Here is a 12,757-nt window from a genome sequence, read left to right on the forward strand (position 1 = left end):
ATGCAGTTAAAAGGAGGGCAACAGGAGGTGGCTTTCATCACCATCTTGCTTTTAGCTGGTTTTGGCCAGTTTCTTTGATCAGCTCCTGTTTTGTTCAGCGGGGTCTTTCGAACAGTGCTTGGAAAACAAGTCCTGCTGATCTCCTACCTCAAATGGAATGTGAGGTGACAATAGGGCCAGCAAGCAAAAATAGAAATCTGAGATTGAAGTTTAGTAAGAAGCAAGGACTAGAAATGTTCAGTGTTAGTCATGGTTCTTCTCCATGGAAACAGACATGGAGGGGGAAGAGCAGTGGATTGAAGACAACCTTGCCTTGAGGAAGAAGATAACAGAGAAGGAACAACTGGAGAAGTAATAGTAAAATTGAAAAGAGGAAGGAGAGCTTTAAGAACAAGGTACTTTAAAATGTAAATTTAAAATTTAGTAGCAAAGGAGGGATAAGGATAATACCTGAGAAAAAGGTTACATTTGAAGATTGATGATCTTGGAGAGTAGATTCAGGAGTTTGTTGGGGAAAGGACATTATATGAAGCAGTTAAAGAGGAAGGAATGGGGCTGGGAACAGTGGCTCACACCTGTAATCCCAACACTTTGGAAGGCCAAGGTGTGAGGATCTTGTGGCCAGGAGTTCAAGAACAGCCTGGGCAAGATAGCTAGGTTCCATCTCTACAGAAAACTTTTAAAAATTAGCCAAGTGTGGTAGTGCATCCCTGTAGTCCTAGCTACTCAGGAGTAGCTAGGGGGATAGCTTGAGCCCAGGAGTTCAAGGTTGCAGTGAGCTCTGATCGCACCACTGCATTGCAACCTGGGTGACAGAGCAAGACCTTGTCTGTAAAAAAAAGAAAAAGGAGGAATGAAACCCCAGAGATTTTTCTTTCTTTCCTCTCCCCCATCCCCCTCCTCCCCTCCTCCCTTCCTCCCCTCCTCCTCTCCTCCCCTCTCCTCCCCTCTCCTCCCCACTCTCCTCTTCCCTCTTATCCCCTTCCCTCACCTCCCCTCCCCTTCCTTCCCTTTTTTTTTTTTTTTTTTTTGGAGACAGAGTCTCGCTTTGTTGGCCAGGCTGGAGTGCAGTGGCGTGATCTCAGCTCACTGCAAGCTCCACCTCCCGGGTTCACGCCATTCTTCTGCCTCAGCCTCCCGAGTATCTGGGACTACAGGCACCCGCCATCATGCCTGGCTAATTTTTTGTATTTTTAGTAGAGATGGGGTTTCCCCGTAGCCAGGATGGTCTCGATCTCCTGACCTTGTGATCTGCCTGCCTCGGCCTCCCAAAATGCTGGGATTACAGGTGTGAGCCACCATGCCTGGCCTTCCTTCCTTTTTTTGCAGTGGGAGAATGGGTGAGAAATAGCTAGAGAAGGCAGCGAGATTATTGCATATTTTTTCAAGATAAGTTGTCAGAAGGAACTGGAGGAAATTATAAGATTAAAATGCTAGAGAAGGAATGGATAAATAACTATGGGTTCATAGTCACTCAGTTATTGATAAGTGTAATTAAGAGATTTTAAAAATCAGTTTACAGATATCCGGATTTAAATAAACATTTATTGTTTAGTATTATCTGTGATATCACTCCCCTTCATTAATCTGGAGAATTGAAAATTGATTATACTACTTTGCACTTTAATTAGTTGTATATACAAGTAATAGCAATAAAAGTACACTGTGAGTGTCTCTCCAGAATTTTTCTTCAAGTAACTTTTTTTTTTGCCAATCAGATAATGTAACACAAAACAGAGAGGAAGAAAGAAAGATTGACAATTCACATATATCTACTTTGGAAAATATTGAAAACTTTAAAGGAGAAAATAAAAATCACCCGTAGCCCTGCTGTTTAGTACGTGTTTTTGTTGTTTTACTTTCTTTTAAGTAACATTTTAGTTTTCTGATTATGAAAGCAGCAGCATCATATACACTGTAGAAAAAATGAAAATACATAGAAAGATAGTTGGATTATTTTCAAGTATTGACATTTTGTTACAATTGATACCTTTTTGTTGTTGTTATTGTTTGTTTGTTTGTTTGTTTTTGAGACAGAGTCTTGCTCTGTCACCCAGGCTGGAGTGCAGTGGCATGATCTCGGCTCACCGCAACCTCCACTTCCTGGGTTCAAGCAATTCTCCTGCCTCAGCCTCCCGAGTAGCTGGGATTACAGGCGCCTGCCACCACACCTGGCTAATTTTTGTATTTTCAGTAGAGGTGGGGTTTCCCCATGTTGGTCAGGCTGGTCTTGAACTCCTGACCTTGTGATCCACCTGCCTCAGCCTCCCAAAGTGCTGGGATTACGGTGTGAGCCACTGCGCCAGGCGCACCTTGCTGGGCAATACATTGTTAAATCATGTTTCTTTTTTCTTTTTTTTTCTTTCTTTCTTTTTTTTTTTTTTTTTTTTGAGACGGAGTCTCGCTTTGTTGCCCAGGTTGGAGTGTAGTGGCGTGATCTTAGCTCACTGCAACCTCCACCTCCCGGGCTCAGGTGATTCTCTTGCCTCAGCCTCCCGAGTAGCTGGGATTACAGGCATGTGCCACTGCGCCTGGCTAATTTTTGTATTTTTAGTAGAGATAGGGTTTCGCCATGTTGGCCAGGCTGGTCTTGAACTCCTGATCTCAAGTGATCCACCCACCTCGGCCTTCCAAAGTGTTGGGATTATAGGCTGGAGTGCAGTGGTGTGATTTCGGCTCACTGCAAGCTCCGCCTCCTGGGTTTGCATTGTCCAGCCTAAATCATGTTTCTTGACTGCAGGTGTTAGTGTTTAAACCTTTTATTTATTTATTTATTTTTAAGAGATGAGGTCTCACCCTGTCATCCAGGCGATAGTCCAGTGGTACGATCATAGCTCACTGCAGCTTCTAACTCCTGGGCTGAACCGATCCTACCAAGTAACTGGCACTATAGGCAGGAGCCACATCATCCAGCTAAAAAAAGCTGGGACTACAGACCTGCACCACCACACCCAGCTTTTTTTTTTTTTTTGACTTTTTGCAGACACAAGGTCTCTATAAGTTGCCCAGCATAGAAATGTTTTTTGTTTGTTTGTTTGTTTAACAGGTGAGGTCTCATAATTCACTGCAACCTACAATTCCTGGCCTTAAATGATCCTGCTGCCTCAGCCTTCTAAAGTGCTGGGCTTACAGGTATGAGCCACTGGGCTCAACTAGAAATAACTTTTTATTTATTTATTTATTTATTTATTTATTTTTAAAGAGACAGAGTCTTACTCTGTAGCCCAGGCTAGAGTGCAGTAGCACAATAATGGCTCACTACAACCTCTAACTCTTGGCTTCAAGTAATCCTTCTGCCTTGGCCTCCCAAAACGCTGGAATTACAGGCATGAAGCCACACATAACTTTTTTTTAGACAGGGTCCCACCGTGTTACCTAGGCTGGAGTACAGCAGTGCAATTACGGCTCACTGCTGCCTTGACCTCCTAGGCTCAGGTGATTCTCCCACCTTAGCCTCCCAAGTAGCTGGTACTACAGGTGTGCACCACCATGCCTGGCTAATTTTTGTATTTTTTGTTGAGATAGTGTTTCACCACATTAACCAGGCTGGTATCAAACTCCTGAGCTCAAGTGACCTGTCCACCTCAGCCTCCCAAAGTGCTGGGATTACAGCCATGAGCCACCATGCCCAGCCCACAAATTACTTTTTAAACAAGCATACCAGAACTTTTAAATCTAAGCAAGTATTGCCCTTCAAAACACAGAGATTCACTTTCGTAGGCAGAGCCTCTTCCACTGACATTTTTACTACTTAAAAAATATTTGGGGTCAGGCATGGTGGTTCACACCTATCCCTGTACATTGGGAGGCTGAGGTGAGAGGATTGCTTAAGGCCAGGAGTTCAAGACCAGACTTGGCAACATAGTGAGACCCCATCTCTACAAAAATAAAATAAAATTAGCCGGGCATGGTGGCAGGAACCTGTAGTCTCAGCTACTTGGGATGCTGAGGTGGAAGGATCACTCGAGCCCAGGAGGTTGAGGCCGCAGTGAGCTGAGATCGTACCACTGCACTTCAGCCTAGGGGACAGAGCGAGACCCTGTCTCAGCAACAACAAAAAAATTGGAACTACTTGGCCAAGTGCGGTGGCTCGTGCCTGTAATCCCAGCACTTTGGGAGGCGGAGGTGGGCGGATCACCTGAGGTCAGGAGTTCGAGACCAGCCTGACCAACATGGAGAAACCCCATCTCTACTAAAAATACAAAATTAGCTGGGCGTGGTGGTGCATGCCTATAATCCCAGCCACTCGGGAGGCTGAGCCAGGAGAATCTCTTGAACCCGGGAGGCGGAGGTTGCGGTGAGCTGAGATCGTGCCATTGCGCTCCAGCTTAGGCAACAAGAATGGAACTCCGTCTCAAGAAAAAAAAAAAATTGGAACTACTTTTTAAAACTGTCCCTGCAGGGCTGGGTGCGGTGGCTCATGCCTGTAATTCCAGCACTTTGGGAGGCCTAGAGGGACAGATTACCTGAGGTCAGGAGTTAGAGACCAGCCTGGCCAACATAGTAAAACCCCATCTCTACTAAAAATAAAAAATTAGCTGGGCGTGGTGACACACGCCTGTAATCCCAGCTACTCGGAAGGCTGAGGCAGGAGAATTGCTTGAGCCTAGGATACGGAGGTTGCAGTGAGCTGAGATCATGCCACCGTACTCCAGCCTGGCCCACAGAGCGAGACTCTGTCTGGAAAACAAAAAAACAAAAAAACTGTCCCTGCAAGCACATTATCAGCTGCACCACAAAATCATTTTTCATACTCTAGAGGAAATGTTCCTTTTTTCTACAACCTTTTTTTCCCTCTGACTCCACAATGCTTTTCAATTTATTTCCCCTTCCTAGAGCCCTTTAGGACCCCACCTTCCTTTATAGATATGCTGGATGCTAAAAGACCTCAGAAAGAGAAGCTGAGCAGAATAAGAGAAATAGAGAAAGCAAAACCTTATTCAGAGCATATCTGTAACTTATGTACTGCCAGCCTGAGAACTGTATGTTGATAACATCAAAATTATTATTTTTTAATTTATATTGTTTATTTTTTGGAGACAGTGCCTCGCTCTGTCACCCAGGCTGGAATGCAGTGGTGCAACCTTGGCTCACTGCAACCTTGGCTCACTGCAACCTCTGCCTCCCCGGTTCAGGTGATTCTCGTGCCTGTTGAATAGCTGGGATTACAGGCACCTGCCACCACGCCTGGCTAATTTTTTGTATTTTAGTAGAGACGAGGTTTTACCATGTTACCCAGCATGGTCTCGAACTCCTGAGCTCAGGCAGTCCGCCCACCTTGGCCTCCCAAAGTGCTAGGACTACAGGTGTGAACCACCATGCCTGGCTGATCATAACATCAAAATTAGCTGAGAACAGTACAAATCAACTAATTATAAGCTAAAATCATGCTACTCACTTTTAGGAGGCAAAGAAAGAAGAAGCATAAGTGGAAATTAGGGTATGTAAGTCAAATTCAGAAGAACAAGTAAAATTCTATTAGAATAAACACCATTAAAGCAGAAGATTTAGCTGGATGGTGTGATGGAAGTAAGCTATAACAATGCTACTGCACTCCAGGCTAGGCGACAGAGTGAGACCCAAGTATAAAGACTGGCCATGTGTTTTGAAAGAAAATGTTCAACTAAGTAATACACAAACTAAGGAAAAAATTCAGAAATATAAAAAGTACACAGTGAAAATTTAGGCATCCTTTCACTTTGTACTCTTGCTCCCCAAGTCCTCTTCCCAGGTAACTGTTAAATAATTTTTTGTGTGTAGTCCAGGGAATTTCTGTATATATGCAAGCTATTTCCTTGATAGCCTGATTTCTGATGTTTACCCTTTTTTTTTTTTTTTTTTTTTTTTTTTTTTGAGACAGAGTCTCTCTCTGTCGCCCAGGCTGGAGTTCAGTGGCGCGATCTCGGCACACTGCAACCTCCGCCTCCTGGGTTCAAGCAGTTCTCCTACCTCAGCATCCTAAGTAGCTGAGATTACAGGTGCCCGCCACCATGCCTGGCTAATTTTTTGTATTTTTAGTAGAGACGGGGTTTTGCCGTGTTGGCCAAGCTGGTCTCAAACTCCTGACCTCAAGTGATCCACCCATCTCAGCCTCCCAAAGTGCTGAGATTACAGGCATGAGCCACTGTGCCCAGCATTCTTTTTTGGTTTGTTTGTTTGTTTTGTTTGAGATGGAGTTTCGCTCTGTTGCCCTGGCTGGAGTGAAGTGGCACTACTATCTTGGCTCACTGCAACCTCTGCCTCCCAGGTTCAAGTGATTCTCCTGCCTCAGCCTCCCAAGTAACTGGGATTACAGGTGCCTGCCACCATGCCTGGCTTATTTTTTTTTTTTTTTTTTTTACAGCCGAGGTTTCATCATGTTGGCCAGGCTGGTCTCCAACTCCTGACCTCAAGTGATCTGCCTGCCTCAGCCTTCCATAGTGCTGAGATTACAGATGTGAGCCACTGCGCCCAGCCTACTTTTAATACTACATGAATATTTCTTTGCGTGTGTGTGTGTGTGTGTGACAGTGTCTTGCTCTGACACCCAGGCTGGAGTGCAATGGCATGATCACAGCTCACTGCAGCCTTGAACTCCAGGGTTCAAGTGATTCTCCCACCACACCCTCCTAAGTAGCTGGGACCACAGGTGTGTACCAACACACCCAGCTAATTTTAGAGCTCTATATTTTTGTAGAGACAAGGTATCTCCAAATGTTGCTCAGACTGGTCCCGAACTCCTGGATCCTGGCTCAAGCGATCTTCCTGCCCTGGCCTCCCAAAGTAATGGGATTACAGGTGTGAGCCACCTGGCCTAGCCTAATTTTTTATTTTTATTTTTAGTAGAGACAAAGCCTCGATATGTTGCTCAGACTGGTCTCAAACTCCTGGGTTCAAGTGATCCTCCTGCCTCAGCCTCCCAAAGTGCTGGGATTATAGTCATGAGCCACCTCATGACTATAAGCACCTGGCTTTTTTTTTTTTTTTTTTTTTGCGTGACGTGGTCTTGCTGCATTGTCCAGTCTGAAGTGCAGTGGTGAAATCGTATCTCCCTGTAACCTCAAAATCCTGGCCTCAAGCCATCCTCCCAGCTCAGCCCCCCCAAGTAACTAGGACTACAAGCATGCACCATCACCCCTTTTTTCTCTGTCTTTTTAATGCTAGCCTCACCTACTCCCCTCACAAAGGGAGTGTTTATGAAGTGTTGAGGTGAGAAAGTTGTCTAATGAACTGTAGAACCATATATTTACAATTTTATGGTGACAGTTACTCTTCTGCTCTGCCAAATTGATTTACAAAGTCAGGGCATTTTATGATTATATTTATAGTTGATGAAATATGGTGTTAATGGTCATCTATATAAAATGTCATCAGGAATTTCCTTTACAAGTCTGATTTTTCATAGGAAAAAATGCAAAACTGAAAGCATATTAGAAATAAAAAGACCTCAGCAATTACCTCGTTTAACTCTCTGAGTTTACAGATGAGTAAATTGGATCTGAGCTTTGATTTAAGAGAGGAAAATTCCTATATAGTATATGCTTAATTCATGAAGTTGTCTACCTAAAAACACTATAATAAGATGCTGAATTCTACAACAGAGTATGATTGAGAATGGTCAAAGTATGGAGCAATATTTGTGATTCTTCCAGGGAAACCTCAAATGAATTCTGAAGGGGAAATACCTTCACTGCCATCAGGCAGCCAATCTGCAAAACCAGTAAGCCAGCCCAGGAAATCAACCCAGCCAGATGTTTGTGCCTCTCCTCAAGAAAAGCCACTCACGACTCTGTTTCACCAACCTGAGGAAGAGATAGAAGATGGTGGACTCTTCATTCCAATGGGTAGGCTTTCTTTTTCTTTTTAATTAAATGAAACCTGTTTATTGAAGTATAATATGTAGAAAACTGCACATGTCCTAAGATATCCTGAATTCACTATATTTTTACAAATTTAATACACCCTTGTAAGCAGGACCCAGATCAAGATAGAGAATGTTATCAATACCCAGAAGTCCATCTTGTCTTCCCTTTCAATTACCCTCTACCCATAGGTTAACCACTATCCTGATGTCTAGCATCATATATTGGTTCAATTTTTTTTTTTTTTTTTGAGACGGAGTTTTGTTCTTGTCGCCCAGGCTGAAGTACAGGGGCGTGATCTCAGCTCACGGCAACCGCTGCCTCCTGGGTTCAAGCGATTCTTCTGCCTCAGCCTCCGGAGTAGCTGGGATTACAGGTGCCTGCCACCACACCCGGCTTAATTTTTGTATTTTTAGTAGAGACAGGGTTTTGCTATGTTGGCCAGGCTGGTCTCGAACTCCTGACTTCAGGTGATCCACCCACCTTGGCTTCACAAAGTGCTGGGATTACAGGTGTGAGCCACTGCGCCTAGCCAGTTGTTCTGTCTTTTTGTCTTTTATTTGAATGGAATCATGTGTGTACATTTTATAACTGCCTTTTTTTTTTTTTAAAGACAGGGTCTCACTCTGTCACTCAGACTGGAGTGTAGTGGTGCCATCACGGCTCACTGTGGCCTTGACCTCCTGGGTTAAAGTGATCTTTTTGTCTCAGCCCTAAGTAGCTGGGACTATAAGCGCGTGCCGTCACAGCCAGCTAATTTTTTTTTCTTTTTTTTTTGAGACACAGTCTTGCTTTGTTGCCCAGGCTGCTGGAATGCAATGGCTTGATCTCAGGTCACTGCAACCTCTGCCTCCCAGGTTCAAGCGATTCTCCCGCCTCAGCATCCCTAGTAGCTGGGATTACAGGCACCTGCCATCATGCCCAGCTAATTTTTGTATTTTTTGTAGAGATGGGGTTTCACCGTGTTGGCCAGGCTGGTCTTGAACTCCTGACCTCAGGTGATCTGCCTGCCTTGGCTTTCCAAAGTGCTGGGATTACAGGCATGAGCCACCGCACCCGGCCCAGCCAGCTAATTTTAAAATTTTTTTTGTAGAGACGGAGCCCCACTATATTGCCCAGGCTGGTCTCAAACTGCTGTGCTCAATTGATCCTCTTGCCTCAGCCTCCCAAAGTGTTGGGATGACAGGTGTGAGCCACCGTGCCTGGCATTGTGACTGCGTTTATTCTCTCAAAATTTTTTTTTTTTGAGACAGAGTCTTGCTCTGTCACCCAGACTGGAGTGCAGTAGCGCTATCTCGGCTCACTGCAGTGTCCGCCTTCCGGGTTCCAGCGATTCTTCTGCCTCAGCCTCCTGGGTAGCTGGGATTACTGGCACGGCCACCATGCAGGGCTAGTTTTTTTATTTTTAGTAGAGACGGGCTTTCACCATGTTGGCCAGGCTGGTCTCGATCTCCTGACCTCAGGTGATCTGCCCGCCTCGGCCTCCCAACGTGCTAGGATTACAGGCGTGAGCCACCGTGCCTGGCCTCAACATTGTTTTATGAAATTCATCCATATTCTTGGATGTACTTGTAGATTGTTCATTTTTATTGCTGTATATCATTCTGTTGTTTGAATAGTTTATGTATGTTTTCTTTTCTTTAATTTTTTTTTTTAGAGATAGGTACTGCTCTGTCACCCAGGCTGGAAGTTCAGTGCCATGATCATAGCTCACTGCAGCTTGAACTCCTAGGTTCAAGTGATCTTCCCACTTCAGCCTCCCCAGCAACTCGGACTCTAGGTGCACGCCACAATGCCTGGCTAATTTTCATTTTTATTTTATTATTATTATTTTTTAGAGACAGTTTTCACTATGTTGCCCAGGCTGGTTTTGTATTTCTGGGCTCGAGCAGTCCCTCCTTGATCTCTCAAAGTGCTGGGATTACAGGCATGAGCCTCCTCTCCTGGTTTGCTTTACGTTTTCTTTATCCATTCAACTCTTTGTTTTTTCTTTTTGCTTCCTTGTGCCCATTGTTACCCATTCAATTCTTCTTCTTTTTTTTTTTTTTTTTTTTTTTTTTTTTTTTGCGACAGAGTCTTTTTTTTGAACCAGAGTCTCACTCTGTCGCCCAGGCTGGAGTGCAATGGTGTGATCTCGGCTCACTGCAACCTCCGCTTCCCAGGTTCAGGTGATTCTCCTGCCTCAGCCTCCTGAGTAGCTGGGATTACAGGTGCGCTCCACCACTCCTCTGCTAATTTTTGTATTTTTGGTAGAGATGGGGTTTCATCATGTTGGTCTGGCTGGTCTCGAAGTCCTGACCTCATGATCCGCCTGCCTCAGCCTCCCAAAGTGCTGGGATTACAGGCAGGAGCCACCGTGCCTAGCGTTTTTTTTTTTTTTTTTTTTTTTTTTGATGTGGAGTTTTGCTCTCGTCACCCAGGCTGGAGTGCAATGGTGCAATCTCGGCTCACTGCAACCGCTTCCTCCTGGGTTCAAGCTATTCTCCTGCCTCAGCTTCCCAAGTAGCTGGGACTACAGGCACATGCCACCATGGCCGGCTAATTTTTGTTTTTTTTTTTTTTTTTTTTAGTAGAGACAGGGTTTCACCATGTTGGTCAGGCTGGTCTTGAACTCCTGACCTCAAATGATCTGCCCGCCTTGGCTTCCCAAAGTGCTGGGTCACAGGTGCAAACCACTGCACCTGGCCCCATTCAATTCTTGATGAGCATTTGGATACTTTTCAGTTGTGGGCTACTATGAGTGGTGCTGCTGTGAACATTCTATAGATTTTTTGCTGAACATGTGTACTTCTTTTTCGTTGGGTGGAAATGCTAGCTTATAAGTTTGGGCATCCTTAAAATTCTTTTGAAATACTAAATTTTTTATTGTGAAACATAACACAGACACATGACTAAAGACTTCTTTATTTGATTTAGCAAATGGTTTTTTTTTGTGTGTGTGTGAATCTTGCTCCGTCGCCCAGGCTTGAGTGCAGTGGTGTGATCTCGGCTCACTGCATCCTCTGTCTCCTGGGTTCAAGTGATTCTCCAGTCTCAGCCTCGTGAGTAATTGGGATTACAGGGACACACCACCATGCCCGGCTAATTTGCATTTTCAGTAGAGACGAGGTTTCACCATGTTGGCCAGGCTGGTCTTGAACTCGTGACCTCAGGTGATCCACCTGCCTTGGGCTCCCAAGGGGCTGAAATTATAGGTGTGAGCCACTGCGTCCAGCCTCACTTTGGCAAATGCTTTTAAAATGGACATGTAATTTTTCTTATTGCATATTCTAGACCTTCATTGCTATGTAGGTTGTAAGTAGTAGTGGTAGTCGACATCTGTGTCTTATTTCTGAACAAAACAGGAAAATGTTCAGTATTCCTTCATTATATATGAGGATAGTTATAGGCTTTTCATAGAAATATTTTTTAGGTTAAGGAAATAATTTTCCTAAGTTTTCTGAGTTTTTTCATATATTGAATTTCATCAAATGCTTTTTCCTATCTCTATTAAGATCATGTTTTTTTCTCTTTCATTTTGTTAATGTAGTAAGTTTCATTAGGTTTATTGAGATATAAAATAAAATGTATCTGATGAGTTTTGAAAAATATGTACAGTTGGGCCAGGTGCGGTGGCTCACACCTGTAATCCCAGCGCTTTGGGAGGCTGAGGCGAGTGGATCACCTGAGGTCAGGAGTTCGAGACCAGCGTGAGCAACATGGAGAAACCCCGTCTCTGCTAAAAATACAAAATTAGCCGGGCGTGGTGGCACATGCCTGTAATCCCAGCACTTTGGGAGGCTGAGGCAGGTGGATCACCTGAGGTCGGGAGTTCAATACCAGCCTGACCAACATGGAGAAACCCTATCTCTACTAAAAATACAAAATTAGCCGGGCATGGCGGCACATGCCTGTAATCCCAGCTACTCGGGAGGCTGAGGCAGGAGAATCACTTGAACCCAGGAGGCGGAGGTTGCGCTGAGCCGAGATTGCACCATTGCACTCCAGCCTGGGCAACAAAGAGCGAAAACTCCGTCTCAAAAAAACAAAAGAAAGAAAAATATATACAGTTGTGTTAACTGCTACCACAACCAACGTGGAACATTTCTGTCACCCCAAAAGTTGCCTAATTCCCCTTTGCTATCCCCCTTTCTCAAACATTGGCAAGCACTGATTTCTATTTCCATAGTTTTGCATCTTCTATGCAAATGTTCTATACTTGTTATACCGTCATATAATATGTGTCCTTTTACATCTGGTTTCTTTCACAGCATAATGCTTTTGAGATTTATCCACTTCACTGTTGGCTTTCTGGGCTAAGTTCCTGGAGCAGCTATTTTGGAATTCTGATGATGTTCTTGGTTTATTTGCAGAAGAACAAGACAATGAAGAAAGTGAGAAAAGGAGAAAAAAGAAAAAGGGTACCAAGAGGAAACGAGATGGAAGGGGTCAAGAAGGGACCTTGGCATATGACCTGAAACTGGACGACATGCTTGACCGTACCTTGGAGGATGGTGCCAAGCAGCACAATCTAACAGCAGTCAATGTCCGAAACATCCTTCATGTGAGTAAGACTGGGGCAGCTATGTAAATGGAAGGGAACTTTTTCATGGAAAGCATATAAAAATGTTCAGCAAATTCTTGACTCTTGATACGTGAATTACCGATTTTGTGGGTTACCCGTGACAGAACATTTTACGTTTTTACATATTTAAGATAGCTTTCTCCTTGCACTCAGTACAAGTTTGAAATATGAACACATGTTAAAGAAGAATTTAATTGGAAAGATAAACTGTTCCCGTTTCCTTCCACTGATTTTCATATTTACTGTATTGTTTAGTAGATTCAATGTTGATAATGTTCATAGTGGGTTTACTCTTGTGGGTCGATATGTCTAAAAAGATGCCTGGTTAATAGTTTATTGCACTTTGTATGTA

The 12,757-nt window shown here is 44.0% G+C and overlaps 1 protein-coding gene across 9 annotated transcripts in view; it reads left to right on the plus strand.

The window, feature by feature from the left end:
- The window catches only part of GON4L (gon-4 like), a 109,923-nt gene that overhangs the window by 25,317 nt on the left and 71,849 nt on the right, over window positions 1-12,757 (plus strand). For all 9 annotated transcript variants that reach the window (XM_034937113.3, XM_063604640.1, XM_034937112.3 and 6 more), the window contains exons 3-4: window positions 7,632-7,823; window positions 12,194-12,384. In XM_034937113.3, coding sequence (XP_034793004.3) covers window positions 7,632-7,823; window positions 12,194-12,384 — 383 coding nt within the window. The remainder of the gene's footprint in view (window positions 1-7,631; window positions 7,824-12,193; window positions 12,385-12,757) is intronic.

Source organism: Pan paniscus, chromosome 1 (assembly GCF_029289425.2).
Source record: "Pan paniscus chromosome 1, NHGRI_mPanPan1-v2.0_pri, whole genome shotgun sequence".
NCBI classification, from domain to species: domain Eukaryota; kingdom Metazoa; phylum Chordata; class Mammalia; order Primates; family Hominidae; genus Pan; species Pan paniscus.